The sequence below is a fragment of the Styela clava genome, chromosome 13 (assembly GCF_964204865.1).
Source record: "Styela clava chromosome 13, kaStyClav1.hap1.2, whole genome shotgun sequence".
Classification (NCBI taxonomy): domain Eukaryota; kingdom Metazoa; phylum Chordata; class Ascidiacea; order Stolidobranchia; family Styelidae; genus Styela; species Styela clava.
In genome coordinates, this window is record NC_135262.1 from 15,321,206 (window position 1) to 15,342,813 (window position 21,608).

The 21,608-nt window shown below is 34.4% G+C and overlaps 1 protein-coding gene across 2 annotated transcripts; it reads left to right on the forward strand.

The window, feature by feature from the left end:
* The first annotated feature begins 14,605 nt into the window (after positions 1 to 14,605).
* LOC120332703 (macrophage mannose receptor 1-like) lies at positions 14,606 to 21,376 on the forward strand. Of its 2 annotated transcripts, XM_078119409.1 has the most exons (12): positions 14,606 to 14,685; positions 15,034 to 15,104; positions 15,725 to 15,957; positions 16,062 to 16,263; positions 16,611 to 16,858; positions 17,120 to 17,324; positions 17,706 to 17,935; positions 18,140 to 18,344; positions 18,489 to 18,724; positions 19,353 to 19,557; positions 20,189 to 20,427; positions 20,737 to 21,376. In XM_078119409.1, the coding sequence occupies exons 2-12, from the start codon at positions 15,053 to 15,055 to the stop codon at positions 20,935 to 20,937; spliced, it is 2,256 nt and encodes a 751-aa protein (XP_077975535.1). In that variant the 5' UTR covers positions 14,606 to 14,685; positions 15,034 to 15,052; the 3' UTR covers positions 20,938 to 21,376. The 2 variants fall into 2 exon arrangements, with proteins under 2 accessions (XP_077975535.1, XP_039255940.2); XM_039400006.2 differs by lacking the exon at positions 14,606 to 14,685 and having other exon boundaries at positions 14,748 to 15,104.
* The last annotated feature ends 232 nt before the right edge of the window (positions 21,377 to 21,608 follow it).

The following is a 21,608-nucleotide window of genomic DNA, read 5'->3' on the forward strand; positions in this document are numbered from 1 at the left end:
TATTGCATTGAGATTTGCTGGACATTTGGTAACAAGACAAGCGTTGAACGATCAACGTGGGCAACGATGTCAGTTAATAAAATGACAAGTAGAATTTTTTAGTTGGTTGCCATCATCTTATTTAATTAATAGCGATGTTGTTTGTGCAAGTGTTATTACTATGCTTTGGAAAAACAAGACAGAGTCATAGACTAGCAGTACCAAGACATCTGGAGTTACTTTGACCATCTAATATTTTCAGAAATTTTTTTTTTTTCGTTTCTATTTTCTTGTTAATAAATTATATTCTAGATTTAGAATCTAGATTACTCATTGTACTGGAAAATATACTTGTACAAATTACCAAGTGATAATCCTTTTGGTTTTTTGACTTCTGTGCAAACTGATCCGCATTCCGACGGAAAGCAAATTTCATTTTTGCTGTTGCAGTCTTGATTGTCCTCACATTTTATTTAGTGCAAGAATGACCATTTGTTATAGCTGGACATCTCGGATCAAATTTTAGAAAACGACATTGATTAATTGAGATAAAAATTACAAACAATATTTTCTTCGAAATCTGTTCCTTTTCCATTCCACAAATACGCCACTACTTTTGCACCGCATAATCTGAGTTCCAAGTCACATTCAAACCTAGAAAACAAATAAACATTCCCCTAATGAACTGTAAGTACAGTTACCAACATTATAATTGTGTCTCTAATTACTGTTTCTTCAGAATTTAACCAACAAACCTGAATCATAATGAAAAAGTGCATTGACATACAATTATGTTGTTGAAGAGAACGCATCAAAACGCAATGTTGGGAACGCCACACTAATAGGCCATCTTATTATTCTCCTCCCTATCGGGAAAAATACAAATTGTTGAATCAATATTTAACAGTATATATATATTTATATAAAAACTCACGGGCATGTACTTCCGTAATTGAAGCCATCAGTAGACTACATCTCATATGTCCGTTTTAATCTTAAGTCGATAGGTCGACATTCAACATCTGCAAATAATAATAATTAACAAGTTGGAAACATGATTATTTATAATTAATGCTGTTTTGCTAAATACCATGTTTAGAATTTTGCGTCAATCACCATCTCCCGATGGCGCTTGGTTGGAAATGCATGTTGGTGTGATCCAATATCTACGACCTTCATTCGGTTAGTCTTCTCGAACCACCAGCCACCTTCATTATCTCTGCTTGAATTTTACCAAAAGCTAATCCTACGAGCAGTAACGTACTTTCTCCGTTAAATATGTAAGACATCACCCCTGTAGAAAGTTGAAGGTGATTTGCCTCTGACCTCTCCTGGAACGGCCAATTGTCGGTCATTTCCTAGGCTAGCTCATCACGGTTTTCGTTTTGCGGCGGCATGAAGACCTAACAGATGATACTTTTTATAATAAAAATCAAGCAGGGATACATCTCTCGAATAAAATATAGATTTATTTTCGCGTTGCATTGCATCTCAAAAAATCCCGTTTGAATATTTTCGGCGCCATGAACCCTTTGCGCTTAGCGTCAACTTTTCTGCGTTCTGTTGCCATTAGTTTAATTATAATTAATTATAGGCTCATTAAACGAGTAATTTTATACTTGTTAGAATATAATATAATTTAGACTACACGTGTATCACAATAAATTCTGTTACGTAAAGAATATAATCGTCAAAACAGTTGATTTGTTACTATAATTCAGCGAAGTATTTCAGTTATACTACTCCGCGGGTCGTAGGTTGTCGACCCCCTTCATTAATAACAGCGAAAATACTTAACAGTCGAGATGAAAATAATTTACATTGTCGCGAATAAACTGTAAATTTCAATACAATACATTTTTCGTGAGACCTAGTTACCCAATCAAAATTCCAAAAAGATTTCTTGTTATGAACGAAATGAATTATCCATTGTTTGTCATGGCATTGGATTGATATCGATTTGCGATGGAATCTTTTTTTCTGAAGTGAAACAACTTCGCCAGTTGCCACTGCTTTCCTGCAATTAGAAACCCGAATTAAGTCTGCGCACAGGACCTATGCGAGATCCAAACGTTATATCTGATCATAACATTTATCAATAGACGTCAATATTAAGCAATAACGTCAGCATAATCGGAGATGAGATCTTTGATCAAAGAGAATAAAACTGGTTCTGCAAAAGCACATCGATAGAAACGCAGATCTTCAAAACTAATCCACCATGATAAACTCTAAGAAAAGTTTTAAATCTCAAACACTTTACGCTTGACGGTAGTTACGATTGTACCTTCAAATCAACAGTCATATTTGTCCGTGCACTTGCCCAATAACGATGTGGAGGATTCATTTTCAGCAATTGCGTAGAAATGAACGTATCAATACTGTTGTCATCATTCGGCATGGCAGCAATTTGCATCGACCTTTTTTTGCAGATAGAAACTGCTCGTAAATAATCGACATTAGGTTTTAGATGGATTTTATTCCAGTAACACAGACCTCTTTTTTCGTCTTTAATTCACAAAATTCTGAGAAAACATAAACGCAAAATAAAAGATTTCTCAAAATATATCTCAATGTCATAGCTACATGCTTATCAATATAGTAAACTATATCATGGTATACTGAAATTAGACTTTTTAGAAAATATTCAAAAGACCTCCTTTTTTTGCTGCACGCTTATAGATAGAGTCAATCCTGCGATAAACGTTCCAAACTTGTTTTATTTAAAACTTGCCGAATCCTTGTGGGTTTCATAAAAAATGTTCGGCAAATATTTGCTGTTTGTTGTTAAACGTTATGATAAAGTACTATGTACAACACGTATATATGAATTGAAGCAACAATAATGGAAATATTCGAATTAAAGAACGATTCCACAAAACGACATATAATTACCATGAAGTGTTGTTGAAAGTCGTTTGGGCTGAACACTTTGGGGGGCCCAAAGAAAGAAATACCAACCTAGTCACTCTACTAAGATTATACGGCGTGAATGCGTCCTTAGCAGGCACTACTATGTATTTTCATAAATTTTATATCCAATGCATAAAAGTAATTAGATGATGCTGTGTTCACAGAAACACTGTGCATTCTCAATTGTCACAAAAATTCATAATATAATGTATATCATGGAAAGCGTGCAAAACTCAGTACTTCAGCCTATATTCCACCTAAAACTAAAGGGTTTGAATACGATAAGATGATGAACAACTGACCTTATTCAACAATATTTGTAAACAAGAGAGCTATGCTCAAATATATGGACACATTTGAATTAAATGAAAGTAATAGCTTTCTAAAGAAAATTTTTATCTTCAAGCACTGAAAATTTCAGAGCAACTGGTTCAGTAATTAAAGAGAAAAGCGATTTTTTAGGATTAGGTAACACGTGGGCGTGTCTTTACACACGTTTCCTCACCACTGAGGGGGCGGAGGCATCGCCCCCACCCCCAATGCCACTTGAAAATTTTCCCATTGCCCGGGCGAATGCTTTCCCGCTCCGAGAACGTAGATTAACGCCAAAATCACTCTAGTGTGATTAGATCGATGACTTGATTGACAGGTGCCTACTCCGGCCACTAAAAGCCTGTTTTGTCTCACTTCCAATTTCAACGTGAATTGAAATACCAAGTGATCCAAGTCACCTATCCATTACGGTACCAGGGCAAAATAAAAAAAATATTGATTCCCCGATAATCATATGCGGTACGGTAACTTACAACACTCCATGTGTTTATATTTTGAGTTTTAGATGCCGTCTATGATTACATCATTATCACAGTTTAAGCACGTTTATTTCGTAACAATCGACTTATATCGGTATCTTATAGGGCTGTATTAGTGAGAAACTGATAAATGTGGAAAATAATTGAAGTACTAAGATTGCTGATTATGAAAATTTGACAATAATTAATTATGAATCAGTCTTTGGTCAATATATATTGTTCACGATTTTATTTCAAAATCGTATATTCAATGTCAACAAACAAGCGCGTATAGTTGATGCTGTTTTTCTTTATATATCTCGAAGTAGAATTTGCACATCAAACACTGAGAATTTGGCACATAAATGAAATTTGAGAACGGAATCGGGTTTAACTAAAATACTTCCATATGTCCTACCCACGCTGTATATCTCTTGCCACAGAACGATCAATAAGTTATCTCGATTCGTAAATAATTTTGAGCGATACCGGGATAAGGTCACGCAAAATTGCTTTGTAACCATTGTGACGTAACAAGCTAAAATTATAATTTATTATGTAAAACGTCACGCTTCGGTTAACCGGTTAATTTTACCCGGTTAACGGTTAGAGTGTTTTTCCTGAAATTCCCAGCTCAAGTATCTTATGTATACGTATCCGTATTAAGATTACACACTGCAGTATTTTAGATATATATCAGCCGTATATTAGGAAAGCCCAAAGATCACAAAACGAAAACGAGAATATCGGTCAGAGACCGAAGACTTCTCGATCGAAAGTTAGGGGATCCCCCAAAACAGAAACTGCGGTTTCGATTCGAAAAATTCTGCAAACCCGAACTGGATTGTTTTGATTCGTTTTCAGCCAATATCAAAAACGTAGGAAACAATAGCTAATTACTCATGTCGTCGTCGAAATACTAATCGAGGAAATACTTTTATGATGAATTCTACAAATCCGAACTGGATTGTTTCGATTAGTTTCCAGCCAATAGCCTATTTACCAATGCTATATTTTAAATCAAATACAACGGCGCTAACCCGGGTTGCGACGGCTATTCAAGCACAGCCTAGCGATATTTTTTGGTAAGGAATTCTGCAACCCCGAACCTGATAGAGGGATATGGACATTGCTTAAGTAAATATAAGTAACGAGATACGATCTCGCGGCGTGTATCCTTCGCTCTGACTCACTAGCGTGAAAACTTGCGCATCGGACACGCACACACACATTCAGCGCGTCTCAAAAATCTCTCGCTTTGTAAAAATCCAGATCTCTTCTTCACTAATTAATTAATAACTCGCTAATTATACGACATAATTCATCCAAAATCAATAGGCTTCTGGTCCGAGATATGATGAATGCACAGGCAAAATTTGGAGCAGATTCAACAGATTCATCCAACAGATATACAGACAGACATACAGACATACAGACATACAGACATGCAGACATACAGTCATACAGACATACAGACATACAGACATACAGACATACAGACATACAGACATACAAACATACAGACATACAGACATACAGACATACAGACATACAGACATACAGACATACAGACATACAGACATACAGACATACAGACATACAGACATACAGACATACAGACATACAGACATACAGACATACAGACATACAGACATACAGACATACAGACATACAGACATACAGACATACAGACATACAGACATACAGACATACAGACATACAGACATACAGACATACAGACATACAGACATACAGACATACAGACATACAGACATACAGACATACAGACATACAGACATACAGACATACATACAGACAGATAAATACCTATCAACATACTTACCGATTAAAATCTATAGGTAACTAGGCACTGAAAACAGACGTTCTTTTAGATGAATGGCAGCGTTCATGCAGCAACATGTTCACAAAAATGTGAAATGAAAATGAATCTGCGTTATTACTTATCGATCTTAAGATCGGTAAGTATGTTGATAGGTATTTGTCTGTTTGTTACTTATCGATTTTAATCGGTAAGTATGTTGATAGGTATTTGTCTGTTTATCTGTCTGTCTGTTTGTCTGTTAGATGCACGCGATATCTCACGAAGGCGTGAATTATAAATGTAATGTAATTATGTCGTATAATTAGCGAGTTATTAATTAATTAGTGATGGGACACAAGGTGTCACTATGGAGTAAGAGCGCTGTTTTGGGGGATCCCCTAATTTTCGATCGATAAGTCTTCGGTCTCTGACCAATATCCTCGTTTGTTTGTTCGTCTGTTAGATACACGCGATATCTCACGAAAACGAGGATGAATCCGCTCCAAATTTTGCATATGCATTCATCATATCTTGGATCAGAAGCCTATTGATTTTGGATGAATTAGGTCGTATAATTAGAGAGTTATTAATTAATGAGTGATGGGACACAAGGTGTCACTATGGAGTATGAGCGCTGTTTGGGGGGATCCCTTAACTTTCGATCGATAAGTCTCTGACCGATATTCCCGTTAGGAAGTTGTAGTGTAGCCCGCAACATTGCCAAAAAAATCGGCCGTTTGTTGAAGAGGAATTTTCGCGCGAATAAATGCTGCAAGTTTTGGAAGTCATTTCTCCTGATAGAAAAAGTAAATTTTCCAGCATCAGTCTTTCTAACAAGACAATTATGAACCTTACAAATCAAAACTTTGGTCGAGACTGACAGACAATCACTTGAATTGCGTTATTTGGATACAATGTAATGAATTGGAGCCACGTTTTGAACATATGATTTCGAGCGAACTCGATTTATATATATATATATACAATGTACACATACACTATGTTAACTAAACTGAATTATGTTGGCATTTAGTTTTTTTCATATATATATACACAATGGGATGTTTTTTGTGTAGCAAAACAAGCCAAAACAAGTAGCCATTCATACAATGCAATATGCTAGATGAGCAAGTAACTTCATTAGTCACTATCAGTTGTAAATTACTTGTTGAAAGTCGTGCTTGTTATTTATTTCTCGGGAATTCTATCAGCTAACTATTAAAATCATTAATTTTATTACATGACAAACTGCGATGCTAGGTGTATCTAAAATCAAGCTTAAAGCCTATTTTGGTGCCTATTTCTCAAAATTCGCAGAGCGCTTGAGCGCAACCTGAACCCCGGCCGTGCTGTCTCGAGCTTTTGTCGCTCCCCTTTTCTGGCCCTCAAATTTTATTCTGCTGTGTATTTTGACTCGCGATGACAACTTGAGAGACCCTTCGTGTAGATCGTTTCTTAAATACATATCAATCCTTTAAGAATACAAATAGTTTTATCGCTAATAGCAAATTAGTTGCCACCCCTAAATTATGACAGTACCGTATCTGCCAGACGCTTCTTCTTTGCAAAAGCAACTAATTCGATTTATGTATTATAACAGCAAATACCACAATCTAAAATTATATTCACACCAAGCGAAGCAGTGCAGTACGGTTTACCGTACCTTTAGCATCACCGGTAACCTAAAAAAACTTACAATTTTTGAGCAACGATTTCCAGAATCCGCGAATTCCACTTAAGTGTTCAATATACTTACTCTTAGTTCTTTCATTCGATACACTGCCCCGTAGCTGATGTTTCCCAAACTGTTTGTTTATTTTATTCTTTTGAGCATCTTTGTCTTTTACCATTGCTAGCCGTTATCGTCTGTATTAAAAGTTCTTCAATTTTTTTTTCAATTAATTTACAGATACTCCTGTAGCAGGCCAATAAAGCAGACTATAGATGTAAATTATTAACTTTGATTCATTTCTTTGATTCATTTCTTTCCCGAATTTATAGACAAGTTTATTGAACGTGTACCTAATTCACGGCTGCTAGATAATGATCAGCGATTTTTCCAACTGTTTGCAAAAATTTCTTGGATATTGATTCCGGTTTAGTTCAGAATTCAGTACAAATTTTCTTTTAATGCATTCACTTTCATTTTCACCTTCGATAATTTACATACTTTACTCCACAAGCTAGATGTGTGCGGCAAGAGATTATTTCATTCCAGTGTACATTTATGTGAGTTATAAGTCAGTTTAGACACATGCGGAAAGTTAACAAGTTTATGAAATGTTCTGTTGTACGTATGTTATGAATATATATATATATACAGCAGAGTGTCTCAAAAGTAATTATACACTTTTAGTTTTGATTTACTTTTCAGGTACGGTACTCATCATATAGAGCGTTCACTTTTTCAGAAAACATGGCATGGATAAGTAGTAAAATTTAGGTATTGTTTACATTTTTCATCAATTCACAGAAAGATAAGGAGAAAAAGCCAAAAAGCATATAAATCAGTATGTCAAACTTACTGCATCTTTAACAGAGAATTTGGAATTAATCAGGCTCTGAATGTTTAATGGTTTACTCAGGGCGTCCGCCCCTCGGTCTTCTTGATATTTGTGCATAAACTACAGATCCAGTTTTCATATATTCATGAGGAACTGCAAAAATTGTTCGTCGTGTAGAAGCCGAATTTATTCCAAATTCTCTGGTAAGGAGGCGCTGAGTTTTCCTTACTGATTTATATGCTGCTTGCCAACAATTTTACACCTCATTTTTTGGGTTTAGCTCCTTGTCATTTTGTAGGTTGACGAAAAATGCAAACAATACCTAAATTTTACTACTAATCCATACTATGTTTTCTGAAGAAATGAACGCTCTATGTTCCGGAAAAGCAAATCAAAATTAAAAGTGTATACTTACTTTTGAGACACCCTGTAAATTTAAAGTCGGGTGTATCACGCACAATTTATTGTGGAATTTTGGTTCTATGTTTGCTTCGTTTGTGAACTCAAATTTTTAATAAAAGTCAACCCCGTAGAATGATAACTTGTATGGTCCGTTGATGACTTACTACTGAGATATCATCGGCGTAATTTTGCATTAGGCTGAGGGCATTTGCATTTTCAGATGCGATATACAAGTACAGCAGAAAATGTACATATTCAACCAACTCAAATACATATATTCTTAGCTTATACAAGCTTAGTGAACTTCTCTTTTCAAATTCTTCAAATTTCTGTTTGTTTATGATTAGGCGCAAAGTTTTCATATTTCTAGGATGCTCTGTACAGAAGTTATGTTTTCTCTAGAATATGTTCCAAATTTTCCCATCGGCATTAGAGATAGCTCATCCGTTGCAAAAAAATGTTAGTCAATCACGTGCTGGGGCGTAGGGAGAGATGGGACATGGGCCCAACCCAGTGGTGGAATTCAAATTTTTGTCAGCTGGTTCCATCACAAAAGTCATATTTTCCAGCTGGTTCTGTTACAAACCGAACATCGGCAGTAACCAGTAATGCTAACCGGTTCTCTGATCTCATAAAATTCCCTGAGCCGGTTCTATAGAACCTCTGCAAACAGGCTGAATCCTACCACTGGCCCATCAATCTGTTATGAACCCACTAATTATGATCCCACTAATCTGTTATGACCCCATACTAAGGATTTTGAGGTTCTGTACTGACATTTTTCTCATGAAATAAAGGCATTGTTACAGTTAAAACTGTTCGGTTGATTCATGCTTAGCATACATTGTTTTCAAAATATAAGTGTTAGAGTTTTTCAAAGCTATACAAACTCATTTATTCGGTCGTATTTCTATTTTTGCAAGGTCGTTCTCGTCGCAGGGTCGTTCACGTAATATCGGTTTCACGTAATATCGTCTTATCGCTTGCGTCTTCCTGCGCCAACCACGTTTGCGGACGCATTGAACTAAAGCTTGAGAAGGCTTGTATGAGCCTTCGTCGATATTTGTGGCGTTTCAGAGGATTTATTGCAAATAAGAAGCGCTTGGCATGTTTTTATATTCATTTTTCTTTAACACATTTAATACAAAAAAATCGGAACTCCCGGAGTATGTGAACCAAGATAGCGGACACCAGAACGTAGTATGTGTAACAGGTTGGGGTTTGGCCATAATTTTAGGTACAAATACTACGGGAGGCACTTGGCTAGAAAAATTGGAATAAAATTATTCCCGAACTCTAATCTGGTATACATACTAAGTGTCCGGTGTCCGCCATCTTGGTCCACATACTACGAGAGCGCCTGCAAATAGTACAGCCATTTTAAACAAAACATGCAAAAAATGAATTTAATTGAAACAATTGTTTGAAAAAAGTTCTTTTTGAACAAATCCCTACACACGATACGGTACCTGATTGAGTACTTTGCAGTTTGCACGTTCCGTAATTTGACAGTATAGGCCTATATTTAGCGAGGTTTGATAGTAAAATGGAGACAAATAAACAACAAAGTATTATCCAGTTCTTCCAAACGAAACCCAGTGGTGAAAACTAAGTTAGTGGTGTTGATAGGACCGATGAAGAGACTGCTACTTCAACTTTACAACATGCCCCGAAACGACCTTTTAGCAAAGTTGATATGGATCTGGTATGATAAGAAGTATTTGGAGCTATAAGTTTCACCATTGCTCCCAGCAGCAAAAAAGTACCGCTTCCCATGTGCAAAGTCTGCGCCAAAATTCTTTCAAACTATGCAATAAAACCCGCAAAGCCAACGCAAAAAATAATATCAAAAAGACAGCCGCAAATTTCTCATTAGATTGGATTGTATTCTTTTGCACCTCCTACTTTTGTCGTAATTGAATTCTTTTGATTATGTTTGTGTTCATGACATTTTTGGTTAATTTTGAAGGTCCGCCGGTCCGCGAAATTTGTTTTGAAATTTTACCGGTCCGCGAACTGAAAAAGGTTGAGAACCACTGGTCTGAAGTATAAACTGACTGATGACTCAAATAAGTGTACCTTGAAACGCAATTATCTTTTGCGCCACACATCTAGCTTGTTTAGCGAGGTATGTAAATTATCGAAGGTGAAAATGAAAGTAAATGAAGCATTAAAAGGAACTTTGTACTGAACGCTGAACTAAAACTAAATCAATACCGAAGAAATTTTGCAAACAAACCGAGAAATTGCTGATTTTATGTAGCAGCGTTGTATATGATATTGACTGTATATGTATATGCTATTGTCTGTCATATGTCACCGGCTGTATGTGCATATGACATTGGCTGTATATGCATATGACATTAACGTTATTTGCATATGTCATTTGCTGTATAATTATATGACATTGGCTGTATACGATATTGGCTGTATGTGAGCTGTATATACATGTATGTATAATTGGTTGCTTCTATATGCATATGCTCTGGCTGTAGCCTTGGCTGCGGATGCATATGACATTGACTGAATTTGTATATGATACGGCTAATTGGTTGGCTCTACATGCATAAATGTTAGGTGTCTATGCATATGACGTTGACTTTGTGAAATATATACCATGGATGTACCGATATGTCGGTGTCTTATATCGGCATCTAGAATATCATCCATTTTTTCTATTTTTCCAACTTGTGATATAAATTAGCGGGTGTGTTTATGTGAGAATGAATGGAGCGATAAAATAATCCAAAAACTAATATAAAACTAATCGAGCTGAGTTTATTCCGAATTTAATGTGTTAAATTTATCTAAGAAGTGAAGTTTGTGTTTGGTACATCTGCATGCATTGAATTTGGCGATGGAAACTTATTTCGAAAGCTCTCGGAGTCTGCGTTGAAATTTCTAACTTTTCGACCTTTAATAGAAAACATACGATACATATATTCAACTGGTAAAACATGATCGCATTCTGAGTTTTCTTAGTCATTGTTTAGTTACGTGGTTTTGTACCGAAGATGAAAGTTGAAGCTCAATAGATATTTTATTTCCTTCTCTAGCGTAAATATGCAGCTTGTCACTTGTGTTTATTTGTCTACATTATCTCATGGCACTTGCATTCATGGCCGATAATGAATATATATATATATATATATATATATATATATATATATGCATATTTGTAGAATTTAAATATTCTGTTCAATGTTTTGTTACTCATTGCTTAGGATGAGATTCCATAAATTTCATTTTAAATTCCACAAGGTTCCTTCTAAACAAAACATTAGAGATAAACCTCCATATTATAAACGGGAGAAATATGTATTCTGCACTTTAGCAGTTTTAAATTAAACAGTCTTAACAATTTTAAAAATGTGCGCCTGACACTATTAAAACTAGGGGAATTATTTTTACAAAAAGTTTTATCATAGTAACATAAATCAAAGGAAAAATAGAAAACATGAAAATAGTTATGAATTAAATTTTACACACAAAAGACTCACTTACTTTAGTAATCCTTCAAGTATTTGACTATATCTATCAAAATAGGACAATTGGAGAAATCTCCGACATTAAAATTACTATCCCAAAAAGGGTCCCCAAAATATGGCTGCTTTTGAATGGCTACTTGGATTTTGCAGTTGCTTTTTTTTAGAGACTGTCAACATTCAACTTACAAAAAGCTGGTTCTGCATTTTATCCTGTAATTGGAGCTGTATAGTAAGGATAAATTTATTTTAAACCAATCGATTTAAATGAACTTTGTATCTGTTCTGTTCAAAATAACTGTTTTATTTGTTTCTTTTATAATAATTAGATTAAAACATGACATGTCATTAAAAACGATGTTATCATGCCTACGTCTTTTTTCTTTCTATTTTTTGTATCTGCAACCATCCTCGATCATCATCTTAATAATATAAAAATTAGAAAGTTAATTATAAACATATTCGTGTGATTATTTCTATCAAATGGAAATAAAAAAAAACTAAATAAGTTTTATACTTTCTTATCTGTTGATACTCGGTTTTTGCGTTCATCCATTCCGCAGAAACGTCTTGTTGGCAAAACACTATAGTTTAAAATTTTCACATACAAAATGAGATTAAAAATAATATTTCGGATAAATAATTCTTTAATATTATTGGATTTTAACAGAATCTAACAAAAACTGGAGTTTATAATTATAAAGAATACTTTATTGGCGGTATCACATGATTGAGTAAGCAGATGAATTCAAACATGTGAAATAGATCACATTGAACTGTGTGAAATATTCCACCCTGTGTTATAAGATTCATATGTATTTTTCTTTGTTGTATGTATATGATTACGACAAACAATACCTGAAAGAATGCTCGAGGGCGTGGTATATACGAAATTTCGAAATTTATATTGAAGTGTTTTGTAAACACAGGGTACTTTACTATACATACCCTGTTGTCGCACAACTTTACACGACCACTTGTTGGTAATCTTGGATAGCAGATGTGAATGAACATATTTCTTTTGGTCTGTAATTAGTTGGGCAATCCGGTTTTTAAGTATCGATGTGCTCATGATTATATACCAGAAGAAAATTTATCAAACATTCAATTTTTACAAAGAATAACTATAGTACAGTACTATATAGGTACATTATTACACTTTTTAGTGCCTTCAAGGATAATCATTTTGAAATTCTTTCAAACTAAGCCAGTAATACCGATAAGTAACAAGACTTTTCGACATAATTTTTTTTATATTCTTTTACTTAATGGTTGAGAACCGAGTTTTTTAATGTTTCGATCAATAAATATAAATTTAAAAAACCGCTTTGATACAAGTACAGATAATGAACAAACACAGATGCCTCATTACATTTTAAAACAAGTGATATTGGATTGAACGGGCTATAGAATCAGGTAAAAATTTCATCTGTCAACCAATATTAACTTCGGTACTAAACTACAGAACAACACGATGAGTACGAAAGCTTACTTATGATATCATATCTATCGTGTCAGGACTATTGGGAGTTAGTTGGACATTACAATGCAGAATTCTAGCACGTTAAAAAAACAGGACTCCATTTCCTAATTTGAAGCCTTGCAGGTTACTCAAAACACAATGTTAATTTGGAAGCCACAGTTTACTGAATTATATGCAAATAAGAATTATTTGTTAGCCTGTGTTTTTTTGTGCATATGACCGAACTGGTATTTCTTTTAATTATATTTTTATGGCATTTTAGTGATCGACGAATTCTCTTGAAACGATGATTACTATTTAATTATATTTTGCACTAGATTTAATATCTCATAAATTGCTGTACATAATGATGACAATAATAACATTGATCCGTAGAATTGTTTTTAACGACATTGCAGAGTTTGCCCGCGGGTGAAGACATTATTAAATTCGGAATACCACCAGTCCGATTAGTTTTATGTTCATTTCGGAATGGTTTATTCTTGCATAAACACTAGTTCGTCCCCGCAAAATTATATCACGAGTTGCGGCTTCTTCGTACTTGGAAGAGTTGAGTTGAACTTGAATAAACCAAAAAATGATAACGTACCGTGTCACTTGTTTTTCTTGTCTTTATAAATTAATAAAAAATAAAGATTTGCAAAGTTCCATGTTGCTATAGTAAATCGGAACTCATAATTTATATCACAAGAATTGTTTAATTTAAGTATCATGACTTCAAGTAACAGAAATCGCCATTGAGACAGGTAAATACGAATATGATTTTAATCTATTTACAATTACGTATATTTGATCAAAACATATTTTGATACATATATATATATATATATATATATATATTGATGTTATGTTAAAATAGTAAAATCTACTGTTTTATCAAGATCAATCAAGATAATATTATGACCTGCCTTTTAACAGTAACTCCCAAAAACGGACGCAACTTGCTATTTATTACACAACCATGTCTGGCGTTATATATTTAATAAAATAATGTTTATATTAATACATCCGCCAAATGACGATTAGGTATCATAAAATGCTTAATATAAATGATGATACACGAAAGCAACTGCTGGAAATTATAGTTTTCTCCGTTTCTGAGAATTGAACTTGCAAAACAAGTTTTGCAATAACTGTTTGTCACACAATTACAAAACTCGCCCGCCGGTAAAATATTTTGTATACATATTGCAGAAATATTCGTTAACTCATCAGTTGGGTTTAATAACTTAGCGAACGTGTTGGCCAACAGGTATATTGCAGGAAATATTTCTTTCCTATTTTGCAGCAAGTCATGTAAATATTAGTGAGTACCCTGTCTTCTAATATTATAGTACATAAAATTGAAGAGATTGAAAAAAATGTTTCACAAAAAAATAATTAAATGATATTTTCCTTAAAATTTCAAATTCTTCATTTGTTTTGAGAAACGACAATTGGACACTTAAAAATGTTGAGTCATAAAGCAATGCTCTGCACTAAATCATCCGGAAGACATGGTCAAATTATCATGTTTATTGTCATAGTTCTGAAATCAAATCGACAGATTGTCTCAAGCGCCATCAGTTATTGAGATTTTTCACTTGAACTGTACATTTCTTTATTTTTTATTTATGATATTCATTTTCTTCATCATACTTTGTCTAACATTTAGTATTAAATTACTGCACACCATGAAGATTCTTTTCTTTGTATTTTTGTCAGTTACTTTCCAGCTATCATACGGTGAGTTAATTTTAATAAAGTATAAGGTCATATATTTGTGCTGGAAAGTTTGAACGATAAAATTGCACTCAAAATTTTAAAGAGCATTACTTTTATAAATATCAGAGTTAAATATTCGAAAAAATATTTTAGAGAAAATTTTTTTTCAAATCAAAATTCAAATGTTTTCGACTGTATGCATTTAATTGTATTTGATAAACGACGAAATAATAATCCGTCTTAAAATACGATGTACTGCTTTAGACATGCTCTTTACGGAAACATTCAAATAAATGTTAATCCGGAATAATTTCACCTTATATAGCAAACTCGTTATTGCTCGAATCACTCGATGTGTTTTATTGTTAGATTGCTATTTTTATCCGACACAACAATTTTGTGGCTCAAAGTATTATATTTGGTCACAGACTTTCCGATTTTCAAATTTATACGATTGTGAAGTGTTCAAATTTTTTCAAATCGAAAGTAATTTTGGCGATTTTTCTCACGCAATTTTTTAAGAAATTGTGGCTAATTTGTCAGTATCCTTGGCCTACCCCATAAAAACAATAACAATATTCAAATAAAAATTACAAATAATCATATATTATTTAAGCAAGCCATTATTTTTATTTTTTAAGCACACTCGTCATGCCCTGTGGAAGGAAGCGTAGAATATATGAATAAATGCTTCTGGGTTACCATGGCGCCAACATCGGCTGGCGTTAATTACGATAATGCAAAAAAACTATGCGAAGAAAAGAACGCTAATCCAGCAAACATATACAGCGAAAGTCATTACAATTCCATCATGGCCTACCTTCGCAAAGCTAGAGGAGATTTCTACTACGTTTATCTTGGAATGAAATATGACGTAAGCTTTATTTTATATCATATACCCATTTATTCTTCAAGTTTATACTCATATTCCAATTTCCAATATTTTTTTTATCGCGGGTGTTCCGTTTTGCACTTTAGAAATCAAAATTGAAAAATTATGACGGAAGTGCTGCATTATATGTGAAATGGAGATCCGGTGATCCGATAACAGTCGTGGCAGCTATGGTCCCTATGACACAGGTTGCAATAGATATTTTTCCCGATCAAACAAACGGCGGTAACGGAATGCTTACATCATACGAAGGGTGGAAGAAAAAGGGAGTTGTATGCGAGGCACCAGGTAATATCTGACGTCATTCACATTAATAAGCCGAACTTCATGTAAAATGTTTATTGAATTTTTCCAATACTAAATGAGGAAATGTTTAAAAATTATAACAACCAGCTAAATTTGAATTGAACTATAGAGCCTTGACAGCTAGCTCCAAAGAAAATTTGAAAAATATCTTTCTCACGACTTCTTCCACATACAAGATCTGGGAATTTAAAATCAATTGCACCCATTAGTTGCAAAGATTTCAAAAACCCCAACAACAACAACAATTCGGTAAAACGATGTGTCCAATAAGTTATTGGTATTCTTTTTATTGAGTGTTTATATATACATATTCATTTATTTCAATACAGTCATCGAAACTTCAGCATCTGTTTGCTTACAAGACGATCAACACTTTACCCGTGGAGATCAATGCTTTTACGTAAAAATGTCGCCAACTTCGCACGGTGTTAACTATGCAGAGGCTGAGAAACTTTGCCTAGACGACAATGCATTTCCAGCAAATATCTACGACGCCAAACATTACGATGACACAATGAATCACCTAAGAACAACAAACCACAAATTTCATTACGTTTACCTTGGAATGGATTATACGGTAAAAACAGTTTTAGATTTCTGTTGCCGAGTGGGTGTTTCGTAAACCCTCGAAACTCAAATTAATTTGTATACAATATTACTTGGTATAATGCTTTGAGCTTTTAAACCACCTTCTGTAATATTTTACGCTACTCCCCCGATTTGTACACGAAGTATGCATGTGAATTTTCATGCTAAATTGATGTTGTTGTTATTGTTGAAAAGGGACTGTCCATATAATTGGGCCCATTTGTAGTAAAATTTTCTAAAATATATTTAGAATAAAGATTTGAAATATTACGATGGATCAAAGGCTTCATACGCTCACTGGCGCAGTGGAGATCCAGTAACAGTAGTAGCCAGTGGCGAATCAATGGACCGCGTTGCGATTGATGTTTTTCCAGATGCGTCATACGTTGGAAACGGCATGCTAACTTCTGCTGCTAACTGGGGCAAGAATGGAGTGATTTGTGAAGAATACACAAGTAAATCATTTTCTTTCTTTTTCAACAAACGAACTAGGTAGTATATTTTTCTGTTACGTCAAATGACAATTTTGTTGAAAGATATCAGTGTTCACTGATAAAAACTCATCAAAATTTATCTTTAGCGTTGTTTTCCAGTTTATGCTATCTTGAGTTCAACCAAAATATAGTTTTTGAGGATTGCCTCAGAGATCACTTATGTCTTATGAATACACAAAATAGCATGGTTTAACATTTTAATCATAAAAACAAGTACAAATCATCATCGAGTTTGTAAGGTACGCGTCCAATAGGATTGGAAATAATGTTAGACGTTTTGATGTCGTACGTAGAGTACTTGCCTTGCAATAAGCCACAATAACTAATCAATCAAATTTTTAGAGCGTTGCGTTGACCAAGCAAATCACATTTTGCATGGAGATTCGTGTTTTTGGGTAGAAATGACGCAAAAAACACCTGGTATTACCTACGAAGAAGCAGAAAAACTTTGTCGTGTCAAACAAGGTACTCCGGCAAATATATACGATGCTGAACACTACACCAATGCCATGTCACTACTGCGTGAAGCTAATAATATGTATTACTTTGTTTACCTGGGAATGAGTTACAAGGTAAATAACTACTAATTTTTTTAGTGTGCCATTTAGCTACTCAAATCTAGACCAGTGGATTGGTTCGGAATTTCAGGGCTGGGGAGTTTGAGTTCAGAGTTATAAAATAAACTAAAATTGTTGAAATTCACTAAAAATTGTTTTTACGTTCGTTGAACTCATAAATGCACGTGCACCTCACTCATTAACTAACCAACATTTTAGAATGAAGAACTCACGTATTATGACGGAAGTTCAGCATCATATGCTAATTGGCGTTACGGAGATCCAGTGACCGCTGTGGCAAGCGGAGAACCAATGATTCAAGTTGCTATTGACGTTTACCCAGAATCCTCAAACAGTGGTAATGGAATGTTGACTTCTGCTCCAAATTGGGAAAAGAAAGGAGTTTTGTGTGAACAAAAAACCCGTAAGTGCTTTGGAAATTTTCGTACTATATTTATCTATACAAAGAAAACACTGAGATGTAGCATTTATATGAAAAGAAATAAATTCGAATAACAAAATACTCGAATTGGTACATTTTCACCATGCGATTATTTTTTAATCCAAGATCGCTGCCTTGACCATGAACATCACTTAACACGAAAATCATCCTGCTTTTGGGTGGAAATGGCGCCAAAATCGATGGATCCTGGAGCCAACTTCAAAGAAGCCGAGAAGCTTTGTCGTGATAAAGAAGGAACTCCTGCAAATATATATGATGCCGAGCACTACTCTGATACTATGTCGCTGTTAAGAAAAGTTCATAAATCTTATTACTTCGTTTACCTTGGAATGGATTATGAGGTAAATTATGAATATCAATTCAATAGCAGTGTTGGATAGAAGTCCCGAATTACAAGTCGAGTCAAAGATAATCTGAATGTCGAGTCAAGTCCGAATCCGGAGTCGAACAAATCACTAAGTTGAGCCTCATTGAGGTTTAGTTGGGGACGATTCATTCCATTTGAAAGACTCGAGTCAATTACAATCTTCACTAACTGGTGACTCGAAGCAGATTCCATCGGAAAATGACTCCCCCATAACACTTGATATCGTCTCGCGTAAACTATAATACAGATTATAGATTATCTTAAGTACCTAAACTTTACATGAATCGCATTATTCCTGCAATGCAAGTGCAATTGTTGTTCCACCATATAAAATAGTAGTTTATATTCACAAATCTGTAGTTATCTTCACTTGACAAAACCTAAAAATGAACAGAATAAAAATGGCGAGAACAAGTTTTAACAATATAATCAGGAAAAAGATGATACTCAATTTTCATTCTATTCATTTAAATATTCACCCGATTTGGTTATTAAAGATATTCATAACAGTCTCATAAAATTGAAATATTATGAATTAAACATGCTCACGTATACTTCAATGTGAGCAGCCTTTACCGTTATACATATCAATTTCAATCTAGAATCAGAAACTCAAGTATTACGATGGAAGTCCTGCACCTTACGCTAAATGGCGTAACGGTGATCCAGTCACAGCTGTGGCCAGCAGAGAACCAATGATTAAAGTTGCGATTGATGTTTATCCCGAAGAATCTAACAGTGGCAACGGCATGTTGACTTCTGCGCCAAATTGGGAAAAGAAAGGAGTTGTGTGTGAACAAAAAATTAGTAAGTTTATTTGTAACTAAACTTTTCAGGAAGAGATCGGCGCATTCAATGTGGTTTATTCGATCTACATATGTGATTTCAAAAGTTCCCAAATTTCTTTTACGATTTTAATATTAGACTTCCAGTGAACTTATGGATCGTTTTTCTGAATGGCTCCTTCTAGGGATGGAGAGGTTGGGGTCAACTCATGGATGGATCAATTTCAAATGTGTAGTACCTTAAAATGGTTGACGCCTCTTGAAAGCTAATACGTTGAATTTGTTCAAACTTCCCCTGTGTATCATGAAATTTAATATTCATCACAAATTTTATTGTTTGAATTCATAGAACACTTTTTAAAAATTATAGAAACACGGTATTATTAGATGTAAAAAACAATCTTAGACCGTACTATTACAGATTGATAAATTATCATTAGGCTCATATCAATTGGGCAAGAAAGTCGCATAGTCACAATGTTGGCTTAGCAGTCTAGCTGAGCACAGAGTTTGCTTGAGTATATCCTGGTGGATAAGCATAACGAAGGCAGCCACGAGTGGAGGAATAACAATATATATATACACATATGTACAAATATATACAAATTTAAAATCAACATTGATGAAAAAGTTTTAACTCTTTATTTCTACAGATCCATGCCATGGTTTGGACAATTACTTCATGTGGGGGGATAAATGCTTCTGGGTTGATATGGCCGATGAATCGGGCATGTTCGTCGGCTACAATTTCGCCGAATCAGAACAAGCTTGCGCTTCAAAACAAGGAACTCCGGCAAATATATACGACGCCGAACACTACGCAAAAACCATGTCTCATTTGAGAGAAGTCAAAGACGAATTTTACTACGTTTATCTTGGAATGGATCATAAGGTGAGAATAATATACATTTCGACAAAACTTTATGAAGACAAAATACATTGAACAACACCACAATAAACGACACAAAAAGCCAATGGTGCCAATCAATCTCAAGTAAACCAAGATATTGCAAGGACAAGTTAAATAACCAACAATTTTGTCACTTTTAATCTCAAATTTACTATTGAATATTGAAGACACGATAGCAATGTAGGCAGGTTCTAGATATTTAGACAGTGATGCAATGATCCCGATGCGATGACTGTTGCTAAATCGGTAAATCACCTTGTATCTATTTGTTCATCTGTTTTGTATATATAGGGAGGAAATTTGAAGTATTACGACGGCTCGACCGCTTCCTACGCTCACTGGAGACCCGGGGATCCTCGTCCAACAATGAGAGACGATGAACCAATGGATAAAGTCGCCATTGACGTGTATCCGAATCCATCTGATACGAGGAACGGAATGCTGACTTCTGTACACAGCTGGGAAAAGAAGGGTGTTGTCTGCGAACGTTAAAATTTGATTTAATACCAGGATAAATTAGACAAAAAATGGACTAAAAGAACTTTTTAATTTTTATGGGTGTGTAATCAAAAGCTTATTAAATTATCGCAATGTGGATAATAATAATAAGCTCATAAATTACTCTTATACTTTTTTAATTTGCTTTTATCAAAATTCAAAACAAAGCATTAAATTTAAATTCTCAAACATCTTAAACAGAATAATTCCATAAATAGTTTTACAACCAAAAGTTATAAGGTTCTACTTCTTGGTGATTCTTTAGGATAATTCTGTTAACATAAGCTATGGCGACGGGTGTTGTCTTTCATTGTGGGCAATAGTTAGCCAAAAACAGTTCCAATCTAGTGATCCACAACTTGCTTGACTCAATTTAACATGACTAATAAGCATAAGTTTTGGTGGCAAAAAATATAAAAAAAAATGGATACAATGCTTGATTTCTTGAGAATAATTTAGATAAATCAGCATAGTTTCGTGAATGAGTCAGAAAATGAATAAGGGGTAACTTTCGGAATAAAAGTTGTTCTTTATCATTAAACAGTTGCTTTTACACTTCATTTTATTCTTTATTTAAAACTCAAAAGGTCTTTTAACAGGCCGATTCACGTAAATTAGCAATTGAGTGTAGAACTGAATTCAAGCCTTAAGGTAAATGCTAAATA